We start from the raw sequence: 27,026 nt of genomic DNA on the forward strand, positions 1-27,026 counted from the left end.
CCGGTGATGAACTTAGAAGAAGCGAGTGTTCCGGTCTCAGCAGTGCTGCTCGCAATCATAGCCACAAAACTAAAGAAAGCCCCCAAAGATATTGACACCACAAAGTCAATCAACCAGCTCGTAAGCGGTGAGTCAATATGTTTCGTCCATCATCTTTCTCAAGCACTAATACGAGAAGGACGCTCAACGCTCACCAATGAAATTGTTGGCGATCTTCACGTCGAGTTTGCAAACCAACTGCCCGATCGTGCGGAGGAGCAGCGACTCACCGAGCTTTTTGCGACAATTAGTAAGCTCCACACTGGGACACTCGGGAAGAAGACTTCATCGCTCGTTGCAACCTTTGTCTCCTCCAAGTTACCAGGCAGCTTCAATCAGTCAAAGGTTCGAGAGCATCTCCAGCAACGATGGGGTCTAGGATCAATGCGCCAGGATGCGGTCTTGCTTCTTGCGCTCACAAGTCAGCTTGACTCACGCCTACCTTCTGAAGATGTTGCGAAGAGCTTTATCGACGACTGCGCAGGAGCATATTTCAAGCAGGAGGGCTTGGCACTTCCCCAAAGCAGCTCATCCAGCGCAGGAACAATCGCCAAGGTTGACGCAAAAGCTTTTGAAGTGATCAACGAAAGAAGCAACGCTCTGCTACGAGACATTAGTGAAGCTATGTCTCGGCATCTTCCCGCAAACACGAGTCCCAAAACGGATTCAATGGCGGCGGAATCTGAAAAAGAGATTGGCGAAATCGACTTGTGGCGCAGCGAGCATGGGGAAGATTACGCTGAGGGTATCAGGCCGATATTCGATATCAAGAAGCAGCGGTTCTACGACTCCTTTTGGAACTGGTCCTCCCGCGACATTGCTCTACTGTTCGATCTTGCCAAGCACCCCAGCTCGCAGAATGCTGGGTTAATCGAAGAACTTTCAACTTCTATCATCAATCGATCTTGCGAGCGCTCTATCGCTCAGATCCAGTATCTTTGCTCTAAGACCATGGGCGAGAAGACGAACCTGGGCCGGATCATGAGGCTTTGTCTGCAAGCAAGCATATCCTCGAAGACTCGGGATCCGGTATTCATTGATGGGTCAATCGACCTGGCGCCATCAACAAGTATTGACAAAGAGGGTAACATCAAGTTTGCCGAAGTACCTCGAACGGCCCCTTTCAAGGCTCGCAAGTCTTCCATGCCGCAAATGCCATATCCCGTGGGCACCTATGATCATGGCATCTTAACTATGTCCGATAGGCTCAGCTTTGCATACGCAGAAGACTTGGATACAGGGCGTCATTCTGGATTCACATTTCGGGGTAGAAATGTACTGTTGACAGGTGCTGGTCGGAACTCCATTGGCTTCGGGCTTCTGAAGTACCTGCTACAGGGCGGTGGAAGGGTCACGGTGACCACCAGCAACTACTCCTCAGAAGTCACGCAAATGTACCAGAGCCTTTATTCTCGACATGGAGCCAAGGGGTCTGCTTTGAGGGTTCTTCCATTCAACCAAGGTAGTCAACGAGACATCCAGGAACTTGCGAAGAACCTGGTAGATGACTGGGACCCTGATTTCCTTATTCCATTTGCGGCAACATCTGAGAACGGCCGAGAGCTTGAAGAGTTGGATTCGAAGTCGGAGATTGCCCACCGGCTGATGCTCACCAATCTCCTCAGGTTGCTTGGTGCCATTTCCAAGAACAAGCGTTCCAGGGGAATCATTACCAGACCTGCCACAGTCGTACTCCCCCTGTCTCCCAATCACGGACTCATGGGTAACGATGGTCTTTATGCAGAGTCCAAGAGGGGCTTGGAATCTCTACTCTCGAAATGGAAGTCTGAAACCTGGCGGGACTATCTCTCTATGCTGGGGGTTGTCATTGGCTGGACTCGAGGAACAGGCCTCATGGACGACAATGATATTGTTGCTCAGGGAGTCGAGGGTATGGGAGTTCGAACATTCTCCAAATACCAGATGGCTGCATTCATTGCGTCCCTCTTGGGTGGCAGAATGAACGTTGCTTGCCAGTCTATCCCAATTGTCGTCGATCTCAGCGGCGGAATGGGCAAGGTCATGGAACTGAAGGATAAGCTTACGAGGATTCGCCAAGATCTTCGCGCCGAGGCAGACATTCAACGAGCTATCATGGAGGAGCAGCAGAGAGAAGCAGCAATTACTGGTCGAAAAACGTCGTTCCATACTCCCCAAGCTTTGCCGCGGAGAGCGAATCTACGTCTTCAGTTACCTCGACTAACTGAGTGGGACGGGGAACTGGCATCTCTCGCAGAAGGCTTGGAGGGTATGGTCGATCTGAGCCGAGTAGTTGTCGTTACAGGTTTCTCAGAACTTGGACCTTATGGCAGCAGTAGGACGCGATGGGAGATGGAGGCCGAGGGTTCTCTGTCACTTGAAGGATGCATTGAGATGGCATGGATGATGGGTCTCATCAAATACAGCAAGGATGTTCTGAAAGACGGCCTCCCGTGGACTGGCTGGATAGACGCAAAGACCTCGGCTCCGGTGGAGGAGAGTGAGATCTTCTCACGATACATGGGATCCATCCTCGAGCATTCCGGCATACGTAAGATTGAGCCAGACAATTGCGATAACAACTACGACCCGGAAAAGAAGACGACAGTCCAGGAAATGGAACTCACCCAGGACCTACCCCCATTCGAGGCATCTTCTGACGTCGCACGGTACTTTCAACTTCAACACGGTGACAAGGCCGTAATCAGCAAGATGGAGTCTGGGCTTGTCATGGTCCAGCTCAAGGCCGGCGCAAAAGTTCTCCTCCCTAGAGCAAGCCCATTCAATCGCACTGTGGCTGGGCAGATTCCCACTGGATGGTCGGCAAAGCGATACGGCATCGATGACGAGATCATTGAGCAAGTTGACCCCGTGACACTGTTCACGTTGGTTTGCACTGTCGAAGCACTCTTGGCGTCAGGGATTGTCGACCCGTACGAATTGTACAAGCACATCCATCTCTCTGAAGTTGGCAATTGTATTGGTTCAAGCATGGGTGGGCTTTCGTCATTGAGACAGATGCACCGCGATCGGTTCCTCGATAAAACAGTTCAGGGAGATATCCTTCAGGAAACCTTCATCAACACAACGGGGGCATGGATCAACATGCTTCTGATGTCTTCAACTGGACCAATTAAAACACCTGTCGGTGCCTGTGCTACGTCGCTGGAGTCACTTGATACCGGATACGACCTCATTGTCGCTGGCAAAGCCAAGGTCTGCATTGTTGGTGGCGTCGAGGACTTTGTCGAAGACGTATCCTACGAGTTCGGCAGCATGAATGCTACCTGTGACACCGACAAGGAATTTGCCGCTGGAAGGAGTCCAGCTGAGATGTCCCGACCTACAACATCAACCAGAAGTGGATTTGTCGAGTCTCAAGGTTGTGGAATTCAGATCCTTACGACTGCCGAGCTTGCCCTGGAGATGGGTCTTCCCATATTTGGGGTGGTAGCCTTTACCAGTATGGCCGCCGATAAAGTCGGCCGCTCTGTTCCAGCACCCGGTGGAGGCGTTTTAACAAATGCCCGAGAAGCAAGCTCAGGGAGAAGATATGCCACGCCACATCCCCTGCTTGATATAGGATACCGTCGAAGGCTACTCAATATGCGAGTTCAGCAAGTCAACGACAACTACCAGACGAATCTGGACCTCATGGAACATGAAATTCACTACATCAAAGAGATGGGAACCGACGGCTTTGACGAGGAGCGCTATCGACAGGACAACATGGCTGCTTTTGAAGAGGACGCAAAGAAGCAAGAGGCGGACTTGAGATTCAGTCTGGGGAATCAGTTCTGGAAGAACGAGCAGCACATCGCACCGATCCGAGGCAGCCTCGCAACCTGGGGCCTCGGGATCGATGATTTGGCGGTCGCGTCGATGCACTTGACCTCAACCGTGAAGAATGACACCAACGAGTCGTCAGTCCTGCAGAAACAGATGGAATTTCTGGGGAGACAACAGGGAAACCTTCTTCCTTGCGTAGGCCAGAAATGGCTTACTGGCCACTCCAAAGGAGCTGCCGGTGCCTGGATGGTGAACGGTGCCCTGCAGATGATGGACTCTGGTTTGATCCCAGGTAATCGGAATGCCGATAACATCGACACCGACCTCCGACAGTACAATCTTCTTCATTTCCCAAACATGACCACCCGGGCTGAAGAGATCAATGCTTGCTCCATTACCTCCTTCGGGTTTGGACAGAAGGGTTCGCAAGCCATTCTGGTTCATCCAAAGTTTCTCTTTGCGACCACAAACAAGCAGTCTTATGAGGACTACGCTGAAAGGAGGAATGATAGATGGAGAAAGGCAAACAGCTTTTTCAGCCGCGGGATACTTCACGAGAAACTTGTCAACACCAAGACTTTGCCGCCTTACCAGGCGACGCAGGAGTCTGCAGCACTGCTCAACCCGGCAGCTCGTTTCTCTGAGCAACGCTATTAAGAACAGGGCTGGATTCTCTTCTCAGATGCGAAGGAAATTTTCTTTTCTACTCATTTCTTATTATGGACAATGTGATACAAACATGGCGGACAAGTAGCATTACATGGTCATGTGTGTTAGCACCACAACCATAGCGCATTTATAGGCAGCATTCTAGCATGAAACTAGGAGTTTTGAACAGAATCAGAATGTATATTGGATAGATGAGAGATCTCGATAATTCCCTCACTCACTACGTATTAGCGTTGCTCAGCCGCTACACGATCTCTACTTGGTTTCAAAATTCTTGATACTCTCGTGTGCCGGGCCTTCAGGAGTTACGTATGCCTGTCTTCAGCGTCAGTTTCTGGGTCGCTGTCATGGATTTGGGAACGTGGAGTCAAACCTTGGTTAATCCCCCATCTACCACAAGCTCCTGAGCATTGACAAATGAGCTCGCATCGCTGGCAAGAAATAGCGCCGCAGATGCTTGCTCGATAGGTTCGCCAAACCTTCCTTGGGGCAAGTGAACTTCCCTGCGTGCTCTCCTCTCCACATTCGTACCCAGGTAATCTTGCATGAGAGGGGTGTTCAGCGGTCCCGGGCACAACGTATTGAACCTGATGCCTTCTCTCGCATGAACTATGGCGAGCTCTCGCGTCATGGCAATGATGGCACCCTTGCTGGTGGTATAGGCTAGTTGAGCTGTTGCAGAACCAATCAAGCCGACAACCGAAGATGTGTTGATCACACTTCCCCGGACCTTGCCGTGCTTCCGCATGCTCAAGACGGCGTGTTTACACCCATGCCAAGTACCCTTGACATTGACTTGATAGGTGAGATCCCAAGCCTTCTCAGTTACTTCAAGCGCATCGCCATCTTCGTGGGGGAAGACGCCAGCATTATTGAGCATGACATCGACGCCGCCGTGTTGGTCTAAGTACTGGACCAGAGCCGCAACGTCATCTTCGTTAGACACATCGCATGTCTTGTAGTCAATTCGTCCGGGATGCGGTCCGTGACGTTCCACATTTTGCCGCAGGTCTTCAAGGGCTTTGTTTGACACGTCGGACAGCAACAGGTTCGCTCCAGACTTGGCGAACAGAATTGCTATTTGAGTACCAATACTCCTATCTAATATCAGAAGTCTAATCTTGTTTTCTTGAATAGATCATGGCGTACCCAGCAGCTCCTGTGATGATAATATTTTTCCCTGTCAGCTGGAATAACTCCGACATGGTTTCGGTGTTCGGGATGTTGAACAATAGACGGTATAAGACCCACAGGTATGGCTTCTGGGAACGGAGGTGTGGTCGGCTGCGTGTCCGTTGCTCGGCTTACACGAGTTGTCGGCATTCAGTGAGAAAGGTGACCGGCGTGTCCCTATGCTCCGATCGAGGCATTGCAGCAAATGGGTATTCCGACAGATGATCACATTGTGAGCTGTCGACACATAATCCCGTCCCTATTTCCGTCTGACTCAGTGTACGAGATATCAGTGAGAGTACAATGGCCTCTGAAGGCCATGACGTGAGATAGAGTAAGCCTGAGTCAGTAGTTGTCGTCTTGAATCATCATGGAATAGGTGCAGCGCATGGGCCCTCATCGGCTCCGTCTTCGGCCCCGAGTGATTTCGCCAACCATTATTCGGTAGGGACGAATCGAAGAGTTGCTCTGTCGGCAATTCTGGAGATTCACATCGAGGTTGAGGTATTTCGCTTTGATAATGTGTAAATAAACACTTAATGATCATCCGCCTTAGCAGATAGTACCCAGCATTGAGTATGTGCAAGATGAAGTGGATTCAAGGTAGACGTGAGAAGTAGGCATCCAGAATGGAGTTATTTTAGCTCAAAGTTCTTCTCATTGATGATAAGTATGGATAAGACAATGATGGCTACTGTGGTAGAACAGGGCAAAGAAGTAATATTTAATGATTTATGTCTACCAAGGGACAACCTGGCCAGTCTGGGTGACGAACTTCCCCGACGTAGTCTCTCGGCTCGCTCCGTCAATGACTTGGAGACAGCCACTGACACTGCTGTCGATTGTGTCCGGGGGTCCGGCAGCGTAATTCCATGCGTTCGCTGCATAATTGCCCATGTCTGTCTGGACCCACCCAGGATGAAGGGCGACAGCGACCAGATTCTTGTGTTGGGCGTGCAGCGACTTGGTGATGTGATTCAAAGCTGCTTTGCTGGGGCCATAAGCACCCCCGGGGACCGGCTCTTGCGTTTCAATGGATCCGACAGAGGAGGTGACACCGATGAACTTGGCGGGGACATCGGTCTCGGTGCGGGGCTTGTCCATCAGTGGCCAGAGACCTTGGAACACCATCAACGGAGCAATAGTGTTGATCTCGAATGCTTTGCGGAAGTCCTCGGCTGGGGTTGTAGATATAGGAAGCATGGGGAAAGGAGCAGCTGCGTTGCTGACCAAAATGTCGATGCGATCCACGGTGCCAGCGGTAGCTACTGTGAAAGCTTCACGCACAGCGGCAGGAGACGGCGCCGAGGAGAGGTCGAGCAGCATGACATGCAACTCGCTACCAGAGCCTTTGGTGACTTCGGCAACGCCCGATTTCAGAGAGGCGGCGGCAGCTTCACTGCGCACTGAAGCGACGACGGTTGTGGAAGGGCGAGCGATCAGGGCCTTCACCATGCCCAGGCCGATGCCCTTGTTGGTGCCGGTGATCACGTAGACGGTGTTCGTCATGATACAACTGTGATGGACGACTTTTCTCGGAGATTAAATGAACAAGGCTGGGGAACTTGGATATGGAACTAGGTTCAAGCTGGCGCGGATGAGATAGGAGGAAAGAAAAGCAAGCTGCGCTGAAATCAAGCTGCATTTCCGTGTAAGAGGATTGGAAGGATCAGGGCGGGGGAAGAGACGAGCACGTGAACCAAGAGCCCGCTGCTGCGCCGCAGAAGAGAGAGTTTTGGTGTATCAAGCCACTTATCACGTCAGCGTCTCATCTGTTCCGTCCCATGTCACTTGGTTACAGCCTCGGAGCCTCATCATGTTTCTGTGTTCATCTATTGGTCTTCATCTATCGCGTGTACGTTTACTCATTGTATTCTCTGTATCTTCATCCCAAAATGCGGAATTCTTCGTGAGCTGCATCCAATCCGTTCGCGAAGCCCTCGGCGACCTTCAAGGCCCGGGCGCGCTCCTCCTCCACACGTTCCCATGTCCATCCGCCGCCGGCCACCGGCGGGGGCGGGGCCGGGACCGTAGGCAGTGACGAGGTGGAATCTCCGTGTCTCCTGGAGGACTTCTCTCCCTTGTCCCTCTTCTTAGAGTCCTTGTCTTTTGACTTCTTTTCCTTCTTGGACTTGCTCAACGACTCGGAGGAAGTGTTTCCGTCGACCCAGTTCAAGTTGGGGACCTCAGTGCGGAGTACTCCCGCTGCCTGGAAGAACTTCTCTGGCGGCACCGTCAGGCGGCCGGCCTTGACGACACACTTCGAGATCGCTGTCGCATAGACGCTGGGCGAACGAGAAGGGGCCTTGCCGTTCACTGACTTCTTTCGCTTCTCGGCAAAGTGAGTAATGACGTAAATCCACTTGCGGTCCCAGGAGAGAATTCTGCTGTGCATGTCGAAAGCTACACCGATCTTGATTTCCTTCTTGAAGTTGCAAGAGGTGCCGGCGAGAAGCACTTGGACGCCCTCCTTGTACTCCTTGTACAGTCCGCCGCGGATGGCCTGAGACCGCAGGGCGGCAAGGAGATCCGTTCTGGCAACATCAAGGTCAGAGAAGTAGGTGCTGTTAGACTTATGCAAGTTGTAGTCGGTCTCAAGCAGGGCCACACGAGAAGGAGTGACAACCGGCCTGAAAATGGAGCCTGGCCGGGAGTCAAAGTAACGCTTTCTCGGGAACCAAATGTTGTAGAAGACACGCAACTGAGACCATGTCAGACTGATGCGCTATTTCGGTGAGGGGAATGATCTGCCGCTGAGATGACTTACGTGCCAGACGAAGGGCAATCTTTTGAAGTTGAGACAGAAGGCAGCTGCTGCAAGGGCGGCAAGGCACGCCTTGCCCTTGTTCTTTGCAGCCCAGCGCTGGGCCTGTTCAAGGGCCCGCAGGAGCACCGGCTTCGCGGCCTTGAAGGCCTCGATGGCCCTCGCGCGCAACGTCGCCCCGAGTCCTACGGGTTGAGAAGACGACCAAGGCAGAGCCTCTGTCGCCCGTTTGCGCAACATTGTGCTCTTTCCTCGACCGGGAGGTTGATGAGGCAACGACCAATTGACGCTCAGTGAAGGTTTGCAATGGAATGACGGGACATGCCTCGGTCAAGTCAGGCGCAAACTCACCGCCGGTGGAAGCCTCAGAACCCCTCTACACGTGGCACGATGAGTCAGCTGTTCAGGGGAAAAGGCGGTCAGGGGGATTTCCCAAATACGATGCCCCGGGCGAGCCGTTGAGTCTCATGAAAGTGGGATTCCATAGTATCCCTGTTGAATCAATCTGGTTCGTCAATGTTAGAAGAGAGGCTCGCTTAGCAGAGGTTGGACCAATGTAATGTCGGTAAAGCAAAGGCAAGTGGAATCTAGTCTTAGTGAAATTCAATAGCCTGGTGGACCGGAGATTCCACTCGATTGAGTGCTCCGATAGGCTGCAAAATGCCCAGCTGAGAAACCCGTTTTCGTTGGGGTCTAAGTGATGTCATTCCCCAGCCACAGGCAGACTGTTCCAGGCCAGGCACCACCATTCGAACCGCGGTCCGCGGGGCACAGCGCACCTTGAGTCAGTACGAAGCCTAAGGTTGTCGGTAGTCGTAGCACTGTGAGGTCGGGGTACATGGTGGACAATAGTGAGCATGAACATTTTCTTGATGTTTTGTTCTTCTTGATATTGCATTCAAAATCTTTGATACATATTACATATTATATACGCTGTCTTCGGTTTGGAAATGATGCTCCTCATGATGCTGGCTGAGAAATGACTTCTGTTGTTGTTTTCGCCCCCTCATTTGATGAGTTTTCTTCAGTTGAACTCGGCGCTGGTTTTGGTGGTCTTAGTGGAATCCACTTGATGAGAACCCACCCAAAGGTGCTCAGACAGGCTAAAATGATGACTAGCAAGAATATGTTTTTGATGCCGCTGTTGTACTCTCGAAGCGCAATTGTGAGCTGCTCTGGTGTGAGCGACTCTCTAAGGAACCCGAAACGATTCAAGAGCGTGTCACGGTCCACGGATGGGATCAGCTGCGTGAGACGTTCAATCCTGGTGATGAAGATGTTCTGGGCCACACTGATGAAGATGGAGCCCCCAACAGTGTTCACTAAGATGATGGCAGACGTGCCGTAGGGGACGTCGGAGGGGTCGAGGGCGACCTGAACCCCAACAATGGACTGCTGGACCCCAGCGCCGGTGCCGAGACCAAACAAGATCTGGTAGCCGATCCATTTAGCACTCTCAATATCGGGCTGGAAGGTGTAAAGCATGCCGGCTCCAATGGAAGCAAATATTGTTCCAGCGATCATGAATGGCGGAAGGTATCCAACAATGGACGCCCCAATCCCCGCAGACACGCCGGAGAAAATTAGGGCCAGGACCATCGGCAACAGTCGGACACCCGACTCGCGGGCAGAAACGCCCTGGATGGCCTGGAACCATACTGGAATCTGCAGCGACCACGTTAGAACGCACGAACGCAAAGGTGATGCTGCTGCTGTTGGGATGTAACTCACATAGTAGAGAACAACCATTTGCGCACTCGATAACGCAAATCCGTACCACAGAGATGAAGCGAAGGACCTGTTTCTCAACAGTCGCGTCGGGAACGTGGCTTTTTCCTTCAGCCAGTGCTGGTGAACAGCAACCGATATGAACGAGACCCCAAACACCACAAGGAGCCCGATCAGTCTGGCGTCGCTCCAATTGTACAGCGTTGATCCCCATTCAAGCGCGAGAAGGAGGCAGGTGATACTTCCCACTAAGCCCGTCCCGCCGATGAAGTCGACCCCCTTCATTCTGTCTTTCAATGGCGCCTGCTGGCCTGGGGTTTGCGGCGGCTTGAACAGAACGACAAGGACGATGAACAGCACGCCCCCAATAGGGAGATTTACCCAGAAGCACCATCTCCATCCAATGTGACTGGCAATCGCGCCGCCAATGATTGGTCCCAGTACAACAGCGACGCCTTCAAGGGATCCAAGGATGCCTGTGAACATCGGCCGCTGCTGCAGAGGCACAACAAGGGCCGTGATGCTTCATCCTTGGGTCAGCAACTGAATCCGGAAAAAAAAGTCCTCTCCGTCTGCTACTCACATTAAAGCGCCGGAGATGCAACCGGCGCTGCCGAGACCCGCAATCGCCCTTCCGGCGATGAAGCTCCCGGAATTGCGTGCCAGAGCACATACTAAAGAACCACCTTCCAGCAACAGCAGCGACGCAAGGAATACTGCTTTGCTTGAGAATGTGGCGTAGAGTTTTCCAAATGTTGGCTGGGTTGCACCAGTTACCAACAAACTATGCCCAAGGTAAGCCATCCACCGATGAATAGGTCGTCAACCGTGACTTACTACACAGACCCGTACCATCCTACGTCTTTGACAGATTGAAACTCTTCTGATAATGTAGGGACAATTGTTGCGACCATTGTGGCATCCTACACGTATCATTAGCGATTAATCTCTTTTTCATGCCTCCTAATACTTACAAGAGCAGCGATCAACAGCGACAACCCAAGGGCGGTGACCATGAGCACCCGCGGTACCATAGGAGGGAATGATTGTTCATCATCTTTCTCCTGTTGCGAGACATCTTGAGATGCAGAGAGTGAGTGCGAGTCTTCGACTGCGGCCGACGGGTCTGGTTCTGAAGCCATACTAAGGTAGGGCGACAATTTTGCAGCTTCGATCGCTAGAATCACTGAATCTGCTATAGATGCGCCTCAAAGACCACTATCAACGGAGCATATGGGTGACTTAGCGCTGTGTTGAGAAGAACATACTGCGACCAATCCCCATGTACAGGCGACTGATTGTCAATGGACCCTGAAACGGGCCTGTGACGGGCTCCGGCCGACCTCCCGGCAGCCAATCCCGCCGGCGACCGGGTTTTCCGCCGGAAGCCGGCCGGAGGGCCACCGCGGGGACCGTGCCGACGAATGTCCAGTCCGGTCATGCTGAGGTCAGCGCTAAACCAAATATGACCACACACGAAGTGTTGAGATTACCTCACCTGGACGATGCGAACAGATTCAGTGCCAGGGGGCCCTGGTAACTGTCTGGGGAAGGGCCAGTTGGCAGAGTACGGGGAATATTGTAGTTGGGTGTAGTGCATGCGGAACAGCTGTAGGAAAGGTGTCAAACGATTTTGGCCGATTTTTCGATGCATGCAAGTAGTCAAGACGACACCGATTGACAACGACACCCCAACCGCCAGGGGTTCTCACAACGAAGATCCGCACCTTGAAGCCGGCCGAAAGACCGACGATGTGCAACTTACCGGCCTTTGCTGGTGCACAGCCAGAATCCAAGGAGACAGCATATGTCGACATCGACATTGAAGATCTCAAGCAATCCGGCATCCCGGCAGGCTCAGTTCTGAACGCTGCATGGTGCTTGGTACTGTATTTGTACACCGGCCAGGATCATATCTCATTTGCCTCAACGGACGAAGATGGCAAAACTGCTAGCAAGACATACATCGTTGACCATCACCATACTCTCCGCGATGTGGTCAATCAACTGGCCATCGCTCCAACTCGTAACGGAGTGAACGGCACTCATACCAATGGGATCGTTACCAATGGCTCACAGGACGCTTCTTACAACACGGTGATTAGATTTACATCTCAGTCCTCTCATGTCAACGGATTTGCAAGGGCAAATGGAGTCACGACCTCTCATTTTACACTGCCACATGAATATCAGCTAGCGGTGGAAGGATCCTACGACGAAGCTATGGGTCCTGAGTGCCGCTTGTTGTTCCGTCTGTCTTTCATGTCCCCAAATGAGGCTCAAAATGTGGCATCCACGTTGAGTCATCTCATACGCGAGCTGGTCCACTCGGGCAACAAACTCATCCGCAACCTACAACTTAGCCAGAGAGATCAATACCAGATACGTCAGTGGAACGGCGTGGCACTCTCGTATTCGGAGCGCCTTCTCCATGAGGCCATCACTCAAGTTGCCAGAGAGAGACCAGATGCTGCAGCGGTAGACGCATGGGACGGACGCTTGACTTTCAAGGCTTTGGAGGATACGTCGAACCTGCTTGGGAAGCAGTTGATTCGGCATGGAGTAGTTCCTGGATCTTTGGTGCTTTTGAGTTTCGATAAGTCATTGTGGGCTGTTGTTTCGTGGTTGGCAGTTCTCAAAGCTGGAGCAGCATGCGTCTTTCTGGACCAGAGAGCTCCTGCTAATCGTGTACAACAAATCATCAGAGCAACAGGCGCGACTCATGCACTTGCGGGTGCATCTACAGCAACAACTCTCAGTGAACTCGGCCTAGCAGTCATACAAGTCCCTAACCACGCCGCCACTTCTAATGGCTTCCACGATGACAGACACATCTGGCCGCGAGTGCATCCGGAGGACACTGCTTTCGTCATTTTCACGTCGGGAAGTACTGGTACCCCGAAAGGAATTGTGCTCTCTCACTCGATCATCTACACGACCGCTTTGGACATCATCAAGAATCTGGAGGTCACAGGCGACTCGAGAATTCTGCAATTCTGTTCCTACACTTTCGACATGAGTATCGCCGACATGGCCACTGGACTCCTTGCAGGAGCTTGTATCTGCGTACCTTCCGAATCTGATCGGCTCGATCGCTTGCAGGCTTATCTCCAAGATGTGCGCACAACATGGGGAATCCTGACGCCAACTGTCGCACGCTTGCTGGATCCGAAGACAATTCCTGCCATGAAGACATTAATATTGGGTGGCGAATTGGTGAGGGACTCAGATATCCAGCCGTGGGTTGATGCAGGAGTCCGCGTCTACAATGGCTACGGCCCAGCAGAAGCGACATTCTTGGCAACTACAACTCGGGGACCCATCACAGGGCGAGCCAGTTCTATCGGTCACGGCCTGAACATGAGAACTTGGATTGTTGATCCTGGCAGAGATCAGCTTTCACCCATCGGCGCCGTTGGCGAACTTATTGTCGAGGGCCCAGTCCTAGCCATCGGGTATCTGAATGATCCTCGGAAGACAGCCGAAAGCTTCATCTCCAACCCGAACTGGGCACAACTTGACATACCCGATGCGACAGCTCACAGGAGATTCTACAAGACTGGTGACTTGGCACGCTACTCCACTGACGGATCCTTGGAGTGCCTCGGACGCGCAGACACTCAGATCAAGCTCGGAGGTCAACGTGTGGAGCTCTCGGATATTGAGCATCACTTGCGCAGGTATACTTCAATAACGGAATCCGCCGTATTCTTCCCCAGGGACGGACCTTTAGCTGGACGTCTCACAGCAGTTGTGGTCGGAGAGAGCTCGCCTGGTGTTACCAACGGACATGGCAGTTACTTCCGCCCTTGTGAGGTTGACTTCGTATCCAAGGCAAAGCCGCTGCTGCTGCAAGCTGTCGCTCCTTACATGGTACCCTCTGTGTGGCTTCAGACTTCTTCATTACCATACACTTCTACTGGCAAGCTGGATCGGCCTTCTCTGTTAGACAAGTTGGAAGCCGTTGCGCAGCAAAGCTCGCACCATCTCCTCGGCGAAAAGACAACTACAAATACTGCCGATATCACGCCGGCCGAGGCAATGTTGCAGCGAGCTTGCAGTGATGTTCTCAACATCCCTCTTCACAAGGTGAATCTTGACAGATCCTTCTTCGCCCTTGGCGGAGATTCTATCACCAGCATGCAGGTTATATCCACACTCAGACTTGCCAACAAGTCGTTACGGGTGAAGGATCTCCTGACGTCTTCATCCTTGAGGGAGACAGCGTCAAAGATCGGAGAACTTAGAACCCATCAGCCCCTTCCGGTGATTGATGCGGGTCAACGGTTTCCATTATCCCCCATTCAACAACTCTTCTTCAAGATCTCGACGTCTCGCAACACACGAGATCATTTCCATCAAAGTGTTTTTGTCAGGATTGAGCAACCAAGAGAGGCCCAGGTCGTTGAGAAGGCTATTGCCAGCCTCGTAGCGAGACATCCAATGCTGAGAGCCCGATTCGAACAAGCGCCGACAGGGGAGTGGGTTCAACACATCACCGAGAACACCGATCAGTCCTATCAGTTTGTGTATCACCCAACCACAACCTCCGATTTTCGGGCTAAACTGATGCTTACTTCTCGTGCATCATTGTCAGCGGAGAAGGGACCCTTGGTCCGCGTCAACATGTTTGAGGACAGTGGTGCCCAATATCTCTTCCTTGTAATTCATCATCTGGTTGTGGACCTTGTGTCTTGGAGAGTCATCCTTGAAGAGCTCGAATCGGCTCTCACAGAAGCCCAACCGACGTTCAGCAACTCCTTCCCGTTTCTCGCTTGGGCTAACCAGCAGAGAGAGTATGCCAACACATTGACGATCAGTCGCGTGTTGCCAGAGCTTGTGCCTGCCTCTGACTTCTCGTTCTGGGGCATAGAGAGACAACAAAACATCTACGCCGACGTGCGTGAAAAGCGCTTCTCCATCAGCCCGGATATCACCAATGATGTTTTGGTCAACTGCCACCATGCTCTGCAGACAGAGCCAGTGGACATCCTCATCGCCGCTCTGTTGCAATCGTTCGGCAAAGCCTTTCGTGAAAGGCGCCCTCCAGCAGTGTTCACAGAGGCTCACGGAAGAGAGGCCTGGGATGACCAGATGGACCTCTCGCGGACGATCGGCTGGTTCACCACGGTGTACCCCATTCATGCAAGCGACTTCGGGGACACCATAGACCTAGTTATGAAAGTCAAGGATGCCAGGAAGCGAACCCCCAACAACGGCTTCGACTACTTTAGCGCCTCTTTCCTTACAACTGAAGGCCATGATGCCTTCCAGAACCACCTCCCAGCGGAAGTTCTCTTTAATTACGAGGGGCGATATCAGCTTCTGGAGAAGGAAGGCTCTTTACTCCGACAAGAATCCTGGACAGCTGGCGAAGCATTGGAAGACATCAGCCCAGAGCTTCAGCGCTTTTCCCTATTTGAGATCGCCGCTAGCGTTCTGGAAGACCGCCTCCAGTTTACCTTCGCATGGAATTCCAGGCTGAAACATCAAAGCAAGATTGAGACGTGGCTAGCTAGCATACCCGCAGCCGTCGAAGAGATCGTCAGCACGTTGAGATCTTCCCCGAGGCAGTTCACTTTGAGTGATCTAGACCAATTCGACCTTGGGTATTCCGAGCTGGACACTCTGAAGCGCACGATCAAGCAGATTCCGGGTGTAAGTACTTTGGAAGATGTTGAAGATGTATATCCTTGCTCGCCAATGCAAGAGTCACTGGCCTTGAGTCAATCTCGAGCTGAAGGGGTGTATGAAGTTGACATCATATGGGAAGTAACCTCTTCTACTGGAGCTAAGCTTGATCTGAGTCGTCTCCAACAAGCGTGGAGCAGCCTTGTATCCCGTCATGCAGCTCTCAGGACGGTCTTCATAGAGACGCCAGCTACGGTTGGCATGCTCGATCAAGTTGTCCTCAGGAAGTATGCTCCTCAATGCAAGCTTCTTCGGGCAAAGAACGCCGATGAAGCCCTCAAGATGCTGGCTGATTACCCAGAGAAGCCAAGAGGATTGAGTCGAACAGAACCTCTTCACAGGCTACTGATATGCTCTGCCGACGACGGGCGCTCATTCGTGAGATTTGAGATCAATCATATCGTCTTTGACGGCATGTCTATTGCTCCTTTACTGCGTGACCTGTCACGAGCTTATGACGGAAGCCTCGCCGCGAACTGGAGTTCACCATATGCTAGCTTCATTCGCTACATCCGAGATCCAAAGCTGAGGGAGGAGAGCATCGCATACTGGAAGCAGTATTTGACTGGGGCCGAAGCTTGCGTATTCCCGCCTCTTCTTGACGTCACGAATGGCGAAAGCGAGCAAAAGGCTGTACATGTTCCGCTCGGAATCTCGCACAAGCAGCTGCAAGACAGGATCGCGGAGCTTGAGGTCACTTTCCCGGTTCTCATTCAACTGGTGTGGCTGCTCGTGCTTCGTGTTTACACCAACAGCAGCCAAGCCGTCACTGGCTACCTCGCTTCGGGACGAGACGCCCCTATCGCCGACATCGAGGGAGCTATCGGCCCCTTTATCTCTATGCTTCTTTGCTATATTGACTTCACGGACCCCCAATCCTTTCTCGCCCTCCTAAGGAAGCTGCAACAAGACTCCATCAACGGCGCAGCGCATCAAGCCAGCTCGTTGGCTGAGATCCAGAACGCCGTCGGTATCACTGGCGGCGCGTTGTTCAACGCGGGTATATCATTCATGCCCCTGCTGGACAAGAGGGCCCAACAAGGGTCAAGTCTGGTCTTCGAAGAGAAGTCGATTAAGGATCCAACAGAGGTAAATAATTCTTGCCATTTGTCACAGACTTTTGACCACGTAGGTAGCTGACGCAATCACAGTTTGAACTTGCTCTCATTGTAGAGACTGGAGAAGACGCAACTCAGATCTCCATCCACTATCGCACGTCCCTTGTCAGCGAAGGTCACGCGAACAACATCGCCTCAACCGTCAACCATATTCTCACGGAGATATTGAGAGATCCTTCAAGGACCCCAGATGAGATTCCTGCGCTCAGTTCTCACGACCTCCAACAACTGTGGAAGTGGAACGAGACATGCATAGCTCCGGTCGAGGAATGCGTTCATCACTTCGTGGAGAGAACAATGCGGGATCACCCTGAGAAAGAGGCCATCTTCAGCTGGGATGGATCACTGTCATACCGTGAACTGGATGATCTTTCCAGGAATCTCGCTCACCATCTCAAGAGCCTTGGTATTGGCCCCGAGAAAATCGTGCCTCTTTGCTTCGAGAAATCGAAGTGGGCCGTCGTCGCCATGCTGGCGGTTTTACGTGCAGGCGCATGTTTTGTGATGCTCGACCCAACACATCCGGATGCTCGTGTTCTTTCAATTGCTGAGGAAGTCGAGACCGAGGTTTTACTTTGTTCACCTCTTACTGAACCCAAGTTTGAGGCAATCAAAGAGAAGGCCCTTGTCATCGAGTCAAATCTTGCATATGGGTTACCATCCACAGACCCGGGTCTGCCGGTCTGCCCAGAGGTCACTCCAGACAACGCTATGTACGTGGTATTCACATCCGGAACCACAGGCGCGCCAAAAGGATCCATCACATCCCACAGAGCCTATTGCACTGGCTTCCGAGATCACGCGTGGGCGATCGAAGTCGGCCCAGAGTCTAGGACCTTGCAGTTCTCCGCATACAGTTTCGATGCCAGTGTCGGCGACATTTTGACGACGCTCCTCGTCGGAGGATGTATCTGCATTCCTTCGGAAGAGGACAGAAGCATGGAAATCTCGAACTTCATCGCCAAGAGCCGAGCGACATGGGCTGGCTGGACACCATCTTTTGCCTCCCTTGTTGATCCCGACACTGTACCGACGCTGACTGTGCTTCTTATGGCCGGCGAACCGCTACCTGCATCTCAGGTTGACGCCTGGGTTGATCGATTGAAACTGCTCAACATCTATGGCCCCAGCGAGTGCAGTGTTGCTTGCGTCGTCAACAAGGACGTCACTCGTGAGACGAATGCTTCCAACATCGGCCGTGGCTATCGGTGTGTCACCTGGGTTGTTGATGAGAATGACCATGAACGACTGCGGCCCATCGGATCTGCCGGAGAGCTACTGATCGAAGGGCCAATCCTCGCTCGTGGGTATCTTAAGAGACCAGAAAAGACAGCGGAGGTATTTATCGATGCTCCTTCATGGCTTAAGAATGGCCCCCATCCTAGGACCAACCGTCTTTACAAGACTGGAGATCTTGTCAGATACAACTCAGACGGAACCATTAACTTCATCGGCCGAAAAGACACACAATTGAAGATCAATGGTCAACGTGTCGAGATTGGTGAGATCGAACACTCTCTCCGGAGCAGCATACCGCCAACTGCCGGCCCTGTCGTTGTCGATCTACTCAAGCGGTCTGGAGCTGGCGAGCAGGACCTTTTGGCCGCCTTTATTCACGTCGGTAATGATGATACGACGCCAGAGGACCCGGACGATATCATTGCGACCGAACCTTCAGCTCTCGAGAAGTTTCAAGATCTCGTCAAACAGATTTATGAGACAGCGTCGTCCCTTCCACGGTATATGAGTCCGCATGTCTTCATCCCTCTGAGGGTCCTGCCCATCACTACTGCCGGCAAACTTGACAGACGTGCTCTTCAACGAGTAACAAGTCAGCTCTCCAGAGATGAGCTTGTCTCTTTCACGTCTAGTGCCAAGGAGACAGGAAGAACGCCTGAAGAATGTCAACTTGCGGAGATGTGGAAGAAGGTTCTTCGTGTGAGTTCCGTTGGAATTTACGATAACTTCTTCAGGCTTGGAGGCGACTCGGTCGCAGCTATGGCTCTGCGGTCTGAAGCGCGACGCAGTGGTCTCGGCATTTCCGTTGCCGACATCTTTTCAAATCCCGTACTGGCAGACATGGCCAACGTGATGGACAGAGTTGCTGTAACTGACGGAGAAGTCACAATCGAACCTTTTGCTCTACTCGGAGAATACGAGTCGGTGCCTCGCCTGGTTGACGAGATATCTCAAGAGTGCGGCGTTTCCCCGGAGGCCGTCGAGGACGTTGTGCCCTGCGTCCCCATACAAGAAGCTCTTATGGCGTTATCTGCCCGCCAGTCATCAGCACAAACATATGTGCTGCACGCCCCATACAAGCTCCCGACCGATATTGACGAGGAGCGCTTCCAGAGAGCTTGGGAGATGACAACCAAAGACCATTCTGTGCTGCGAAGTCGCATTGTGTTGAAACCACAGGGAGCCCTACTTGTCATCACGAAAGACAGCATTCCTGTCACCAAGCACGTCGGTCTCCTGAACGATTACATGACCCAGCAAAGGCACCAGGCTTTCGGCTACGGCACGCCACTTTTACGACTGGGCCTCGTCGAGGAGGGCAATGATCGATACTTCGTCTTCAATGCTCATCATGCCATATACGACGGATGGTCCACGAAGTTGATCTGGGATACGGTTCTACAGCATTACCGCGGCGAGCCTAGAGATCCGGCACCCCAGTTCCAGGCACTAGTTGCAAAGCTGCGGGCCACACCAAAAGAGCCATCTGAAGAATACTGGAGAGAGGCGATCGTCGAAAGGCAAGGTGTATCTTTCCCACTGATCCCCGTGTCGCATAAACCTGTCGCCCGCGCTGGTACCAGCTTCAGGTTCCCTCTACCCGCTGCGTCAACCTCGGATCGCAATGTTACTCCGGCAACTTTGATCAACGCCGCATGGGCTCTTGTCAACGCGCAGTACTCGGCAGACTCAACAGCAACTTACGGCTGCACCCTATCCGGAAGGGACTTCCCTCTTCCAAGTATCGAGCAACTAGTCGGACCAACCATTGTGACCGTGCCAAGGCAATTCGCAGTGCGAGGAGACGAGTCTCTCGCTGATTTCCTAGATCGCGTACAACGGGTCGCTATCGAGAGCATCTCGCATCAACATCTGGGTCTTTCCGACATCCAAGCTGTAAGCTCAGCCGCACAAGAGGCCTACGACTTCGCCTCCCTGATGGTTGTACATCCAGACGCCGCTCTTCGACTGCCTTTCGAGGATATTAATATCACTCCTGTTCCGTTGGATATGACAGAGTCTTACACATATCCCCTCGCAGTCGAGTTCATGCCAAGCGAGAAGGAGCTGTCAATCGACGTCAGATTTGACCCTGATTGCATCGATTTGGACATGGTGAATATTGTCATGCATCATTTCAACCACATTCTTCAAGGCATCTGCAACGCCAGTGCTTCGGCTGTCGTGGGTGATGTCATGACCATCTCACGAGAAGACGCTTCTCTCATAGAAACGTGGAACAGCAACAACATCAATCCAGTCGAGGCATGTGTGCATCATCTCATCGAGAAGCAGGTCCAGGCACAACCAGATAGCCCGGCTGTTGTCTCTCATGATGCATCCCTTTCGTACGCTGAGTTGGATCTATGGGCAAATCAGATAGCCGGGCAGATCATCTCGACAAACCTTGTGAAGACCGGCGAATTCGTTGGGCTTTGTTTAGACAAGTCAGCAAGAGCAGTCCCTGCCATGATAGCCGTCCTCAAAGCCGGTGGCGCATTCTTGCCGCTCAACCCGGACCATCCCCCAGCCCGCCTCCAAGCCCTCCTCGATGAGGCCAATGTCAAGCTTGTACTCGCGTCTCCAGACAGGATTTCATCTCTATCGGGCAGCCTGAAATGCAAAGTCTTGCCCTTTGGCGATTTCCAACCAGCTCGGACAGCTCAGCCACCATCAAATGTTCCAGTCACTCCTGCAGAAGCAGCGTATCTTCTTTTCACATCCGGTAGCACAGGCAAACCAAAAGGTGTTGTCATTGATCACCTTGCCTGGGCTTCCGCAATCGCTGCTCAATCCACAACCTTCGGCTTCGGGCCTCACATCCGAATGCTGCAGTTCAGTAGCTACACGTTCGACGCCATGATCTTCGAGATCTTCATCACGCTTACCTCAGGTGGATGTGTCTGCGCGCCTTCCGAGTCGGAGAGAATGAATGACCTCAGCGGATATATCACCAGGGAGCGGGTCAATGCTCTCATCTCTACACCTTCTGTCACCAGACTCCTTGTGCCAGCCAAGGTCCCCACCCTCAAGCTCGTCATGGTTGGAGGTGAGCCACTGGCACCCTCTGATATCGAAGCTTGGTTAAGCCAGCCTGGGGTATCCTTTGTCAACGCGTATGGTCCGACAGAAGCCTGTGTCATGGCCACTGGTCGTAAAGTCACGCCCACAGACAGCAGCTCCAACATCGGAATTCCTGTCGGTACAGCCACATGGGTGATCAGCCCTTTCACGCAGACTTTGGCCCCCATCGGAGCCGTCGGAGAGCTTTGCATTGAGGGTCCAACCCTTGCCAGAGGTTATTTGGGAGATCCGGAGAGAACGAATGCTTCTTTCGAGACAGATCCACGATGTTTGCCAGCAGGGGCTAGACGGCGCATCTACCATACTGGAGATCTGGTTCGGTACAATGCAGACGGTACAATAACCTTTGTTGGGAGACGCGACGGCCAAGTCAAGCTACGCGGCCAGCGCATTGAAGTCGGTGAGATTGAAGAAAACATCAGAAAGATCATGTCAAAGAACCCGAATTTCAAGCACATTGGCGTTGAGCTCTCTGATTCACCCAATAACCGCAACCAGCCATTCTTGGCAGCACTCCTTGTCATGAACATCTCATACGAGGACAGAGTATCTGACATTGGATGTGCGTCGATGATGGATCTTACAAGGCCAGAATTGTTTCAAATGGCTACCGATTTACAACAACAACTTCGAAACCTCTTGCCTGAATACATGGTTCCTTCAGCTTATATTGCTGTCGAACGACTGCCGACAACTGCTTCCAGCAAGCGCGACCGTTTCTTCGTGAGGGCATGTATCACCGAACTCTCTGCCAAGGGTCTCCTATTCCCCGTCGCCGCAGCCAAGGGCGAGCGAAAGGAGCTTTTCGGCAACGAAAAGCTTCTTCAAGAGTGGTGGGCTCAAGTCTTGAAGCTTGACGCTGAGAACATCAGCGCAGGGGATCATTTCTTTGCGTTGGGTGGCAACTCCATTACAGCGATCAGGCTCGCCGGTCTTGCCCGATCGTCAAAGCATCGTCTCATGTTTGAAGACATTTTCTCTTCCCCAGTCTTGACTGAAATGGCATCTCGTATTGCAGTTGGGATTAATCAGGAGAAGCCTATGCCGAAGGCCTTCGAGCTCTTATCAGCATCACAGCTTGCTACGATCCTTTCGAGCGTTCTTCCCCTCTATGGGATTAACAAGGATGAAGTTGAGGACATCTACCCCTGCACACCTCTTCAAGAGGGTCTCATGGCAGTAACAGCACGAAACTCCGGTGCATACATTTCCGCAGACACCATGGAAATCTCAGACGCGGAATTACCCCGTCTTCAAGAAGCATGGAAAATGACGTTCGAGAGGTTCGAGCTCCTCCGCACCAGAATTGTTCTAAGTCATGAGTTTGGCTCGCTTCAAGTCGTCGTTCGACAAGATCCCATCTGGCATGAAGCCACAGATATTGAGAGCTTTGTCCACCAGGTCCAAGAATTGCACGGATATGGCAAGCCGATGGTTCATCTCGCAGTCGTTCCTACCCACACGTCCGGAATCGTCAAGGTGGTCTTTAGCGCGCACCACTCCGTTTATGATGGTTGGTCCCTAGGCTTGATTCGACAGTTCCTCGAAAGCTATTTCACCGGAGATTCCGCCAATTCAGACTCGGTTCGAACAGTCCCGTTCAGGCTTTTCATGCGCCACTTGATCGATCAAGATCCTGCAGAGGCAGAGTCATACTGGAAGCAAAGAATGTCTGGTCTTGAGGCACTTCCGTTCCCTCGCCCGCCTCACGATCCTAAACATCAGCCGCTGGCAACCGCCTTCCTTGAAGAAGCAGTTTCGCTCCCCAAATCTCAAAGCTTGGGCTCTGCGGTTACCATGGCCACAGCTGTGCGAGCTGCATGGTCGCTTACCATTTCACACTACGTCGCAAGCCCTGACACTGTGTTCGGTGCAATTGTTACGGGAAGAGAGACTACCGACATCTCGGACATAGAGGCCATCGCAGGACCCACGATTGCAACTGTCCCAACACGCATCAAGATTGACTATAGCTCGAGTATTTCCAATTTCCTTGCGGATGTTCAAAGAGATGCCGTGGCGGAGTCTCGTTTCTGTCAGCTAGGTCTCCAGGGCATTGCCCGTGTCAGCAAGGAGTGCCACCAGAGTTGCGAGTTTGGCAGCATCCTTGTCGTTCAACCCCCTTCGCTCAACAACGGAACCAACAAGGTGCCTACACTTAGACAAGGGCCGGTGGCATCACCAAAGTTCTTCCCGCAGGCGCTCGTCCTTGACTGCCAGTTATCGTCAGATAACGATCATGTGTCAGTGACACTGAGTTACGACCCTGAAATGGTGGGAGATGCGCATGCATCGTTCGTTCTCTCAACCTTTTCCACTCTCCTACGCAACCTCATTTCGGCTACTCCCAGTACCTTAGTTCAGGACTTGTCAGGACTATCAGCGGCGCACGTGTCCAAAATCGATCTCATCACTAGGAAGAAGACTCCGGCTGTCGTTGACTCCTGCATTCATGATTTGATCGAGCAACAAGCGAAGCAATGCCCGAACAATATCGCAATCGATGCCTGGGACGGTTCTATGACGTACACGGAACTCATTACCGTCTCCTCTACTTTAGCTCAACAACTTCAAGAGCTTGGCATCGGACCAGAGAAAGCAGTGCCGTTCTTGCTCGAGAAGTCCAAATGGGCAATGGTTTCAATGATGGCAATCTGGAAGGCGGGTGGATACTTCGTGCCACTTGACCCCAAGAGTCCAAACCAGAGACTGCAGCATCTCGTCCAAGCAACCAGCGCCAGCATTATCTTGACATCGTCCGAGTACTCCAGTCGATGCCAAGATTTGGGATGCAAGCCTATATTGGTTAACGAAGATACGGTTCCCTCTCTTGGCGAAGGCGTGACCGCTGTTCAATCCACGGTTAAAACACACAATCCGGCATATGTCCTCTTCACCTCGGGCACGACTGGAATCCCCAAAGGTGTGCTTCTCGAACACAGGACACTCTCTTCGTCCATATCTGCGCTTGGAAAGTATTTGGGCATGAACGCGGAGACAAGATTCCTGCAATCTTGCGCATACACCTTCGACGTCATGTTGCTGGACGCCTTTGCCGCTCTCATCCACGGCGGTTGCGTCTGTGTTCCATCCGAACACCAGAAGATGAACGATTTGGCTGGCTTCGTTCAGGATTTCCAAGTCAACACCACCTGGTTCACAACTTCATTGTCCAGGATCATTGATCCCGACTCAGTGCCTAGTCTTAAGACAGTGGTCATGGGCGGTGAAGCAGTTTTGCAGAGCGACGTGGACCGGTGGGCCTCGAAGGTTCGACTCGTTGCCGGCTATGGCCCAACAGAGACTTGTATTGTTACACTCATTGGGGAACTCACACCGACCACACCACCCAACACCGTCGGCTGGCCGGTTGCATGCAGAGCTTGGGTTGTCAACCCACTTAAGTCCTCCGAATTAGTTCCCATTGGAGGTATCGGAGAGCTTTGCATCGAAGGTCCATGCTTGGCCCGTGGATATCTCGGAAATGAAGTTGCGACCAAAGCAGCCTTCATCGACGCCCCTTCGTGGTTGCCGGGAGATTCTTCAAACACCCGAGTCTACAGAACTGGTGATTATGTTTACTACAACGCAGATGGCACTCTGAGCTTCTTCGCTCGGAAAGATTCCCAGGTCAAGATTCGCGGTCAGAGAGTCGAACTTTCTGAGATTGAAGAAGTTATCCGACAACATGTTCCCAGCTGGTTGACTGTTGCTGTGGACGTTTTCAAGCCTGGGGAACAAGATCGACAGATTCTCGCAGCCGTGTTTGGAGTGGGCGAGAAGTTTGAGCAAGCTGCCAGCGACTCTGGTTCCAATACGGGTCTAATCAATTTCATGAAGGAGTTGTCCAAGGCTCTCAAAGGTCGATTGTCTGAGACCCTGCCAGGCCACATGATCCCTGATGCTTACATCCCGCTCCCAATGATACCTGTGCAGACCTCTGGGAAGCTCGATCGACGAGTGATGCAGGTCATGGTAACATCAATGACCTTCAAATCCATCGCCACATACACCAGCGCGGATGACTCATACCAAAAGCCGCGGACCGAAAGCGAACGGCTACTAGCCGGTCTATGGTGCACTGCCTTGAAGATCTCGGACGTATCGTCTGTGAGCGCATCAGACAACTTCTTCAGCCTGGGTGGCGATTCTATCCTCGCCATGCGCCTTGTCGCACTGTTGCGAACGGAAGGTTACTCTCTTGCCGTTGCAGAGATCTTCTCAAACCCGACACTTTCTGGAATGGCCTCCAAGATGCAACAGACAGAGACCAGTGGCCAGCCAGGAGGTAGTAAGCTTTTGCAGACAGCCATCTCATCACGAAGGGTAAATGATGCTCTGAGAATCAAGATCGCCGGCAAGCACGACGTCGAGCTCAGTAGAATCGAGGACATCTATCCTTGCACCTATATGCAGGAGTTCTTCATGGAGGATTCTATCAAGGTTCCTGGCGCTCACGTTGTGCAGTTCATTTTCGCACTCGATGGCACAATCAACCTGCCGAGGCTGCATTCTGCGATTGATCGCTGCGCACTTGAGTTTCCTATTCTTCGGACGAGACTTTTTGAAGAATCGAAACAACTCTACCAGGCTGTGCTCTCCGACAAGATCCACTGGCGAGAAGTCTCGGAGACGAGCCTGGCCGACGCCCTCAAGACCGACAAAACGATTTCCACCGGTCTTGGAGATGCCCTGACCAGGGTGAGCATCATTCGAGGCGTCGAAAAGGTCGCAACTCATCTCATCTGGACTCTGCATCACTCCCTTTACGACGCATGGACACTGCGACTTCTCTTGGATGCCGTCAATGAGGCTTACCAGAGTGACGCCCTCCAGGTCAAGCCCCGACTTGCCTTCCAACAGCTAATTGAACACATTGGAAGTAGAGATCTGGCTGCCGATCGTTCGTTCTGGGCATCATACCTTTCAGGGGCTGGCAACTCCCCGCTGTTCGGCTACCTGTTTGTGCGCGATCCTATGAAGGACATGAGAGCAGACTACCAGGTTTCGCTGCCACAAAAAGTGGAAGGAGCTACTTTGACAGCGACGATAGCATCAGCTTGGGTCCGGGCGACCAGCCGTCTGACTCAATCTAACGATGTCACCATTGGATACCTCGTCACTGGCCGCGCGGCGTCCATCCCCGGAATTCAGCAATGTGTGGGGCCGGCGATTTCCAAGGTCCCGCTCCGCGTGCGGCTCGAAGGTGGAGACACAACCGCCGATGTTTCGGAGAAGGTCCAGAACGAACTCACCCGACTCATGCCGTATGAACTTTCTGGATTGAAGACGGTCCAGAGCGCCAGCCAAGATGCAAGGGATGCTTGTCGTTTTCCTGTAGATTTGACTGTCCACCCACACGGCACACTTTCTTTCGCAGGCGAGGGCATTGGGATGCGCTTCGTAGGAGGTGAGGTCGTTACGGCCCCTCCTGGTGGCTTCTCTGTCGAATGCACCATTACAGAAAATTACATCGAAGTCACTGCTTTTTGGGACAGCCGGGCGGCCCGAAAAGAGAGTATCGATTCGTTGCTGGAGGATTTCAAGACAGTCCTGCTCGCTTAATTTCACCGGGATCCCACGGCGTCAATTGGCGTGCGCTCACGTTTCAACATGAGATTTCATTTCTTTTTCTTGTATTGAGCCAATCCTTCAATAGACTCATTTTTTCTTTTCAATTGTAGTCTCTAGAAAATAGACAACATTTGCGTTGGCATCTTCCAATGATTAAGACAAAACACTGTGCGAATCGG

At 52.3% G+C, this 27,026-nt stretch overlaps 6 protein-coding genes across 6 annotated transcripts; 2 read left to right on the plus strand and 4 right to left on the minus strand.

Annotated features, from left to right (window-relative positions):
• Nucleotides 1-708: 708 nt before the first annotated feature.
• Nucleotides 709-4,464, plus strand: COL26b_007411 (putative PKS/NRPS-like protein biosynthetic cluster; the record flags this gene model as incomplete). Its single annotated transcript, XM_053180203.1, has 1 exon — nt 709-4,464. The coding sequence occupies one exon, from the start codon at nt 709-711 to the stop codon at nt 4,462-4,464; it is 3,756 nt and encodes a 1,251-aa protein (XP_053035812.1).
• A 379-nt stretch (nt 4,465-4,843) lies between these two features.
• Nucleotides 4,844-5,681, minus strand: COL26b_007412 (putative secondary metabolism biosynthetic enzyme; the record flags this gene model as incomplete). The annotated part of the gene is made up of 2 exons (XM_053180204.1): nt 4,844-5,573; nt 5,626-5,681. 2 exons carry the CDS (start codon nt 5,679-5,681, stop codon nt 4,844-4,846), a joined length of 786 nt encoding a protein of 261 aa, XP_053035813.1.
• Nucleotides 5,682-6,387: 706 nt separating this feature from the next.
• On the minus strand, nt 6,388-7,158 carry COL26b_007413 (putative secondary metabolism biosynthetic enzyme; the record flags this gene model as incomplete). Its single annotated transcript, XM_053180205.1, has 1 exon — nt 6,388-7,158. One exon carries the CDS (start codon nt 7,156-7,158, stop codon nt 6,388-6,390), a length of 771 nt encoding a protein of 256 aa, XP_053035814.1.
• A 376-nt stretch (nt 7,159-7,534) lies between these two features.
• COL26b_007414 (uncharacterized protein) lies at nt 7,535-8,653 on the minus strand (the record flags this gene model as incomplete). Its single annotated transcript, XM_053180206.1, has 2 exons — nt 7,535-8,350; nt 8,417-8,653. The coding sequence occupies 2 exons, from the start codon at nt 8,651-8,653 to the stop codon at nt 7,535-7,537; spliced, it is 1,053 nt and encodes a 350-aa protein (XP_053035815.1).
• A 784-nt stretch (nt 8,654-9,437) lies between these two features.
• COL26b_007415 (uncharacterized protein) lies at nt 9,438-10,162 on the minus strand (the record flags this gene model as incomplete). Its single annotated transcript, XM_053180207.1, has 3 exons — nt 9,438-9,453; nt 9,498-10,078; nt 10,145-10,162. The coding sequence occupies 3 exons, from the start codon at nt 10,160-10,162 to the stop codon at nt 9,438-9,440; spliced, it is 615 nt and encodes a 204-aa protein (XP_053035816.1).
• Nucleotides 10,163-11,893: 1,731 nt separating this feature from the next.
• Nucleotides 11,894-26,838, plus strand: COL26b_007416 (NRPS; the record flags this gene model as incomplete). Its single annotated transcript, XM_053180208.1, has 2 exons — nt 11,894-16,921; nt 16,984-26,838. 2 exons carry the CDS (start codon nt 11,894-11,896, stop codon nt 26,836-26,838), a joined length of 14,883 nt encoding a protein of 4,960 aa, XP_053035817.1.
• Between the last annotated feature and the right edge of the window lie 188 nt (nt 26,839-27,026).

This window comes from Colletotrichum chrysophilum, assembly GCF_026319265.1.
Source record: "Colletotrichum chrysophilum strain AFK26 chromosome Unknown scaffold_60, whole genome shotgun sequence".
Classification (NCBI taxonomy): Eukaryota; Fungi; Ascomycota; class Sordariomycetes; order Glomerellales; family Glomerellaceae; genus Colletotrichum; species Colletotrichum chrysophilum.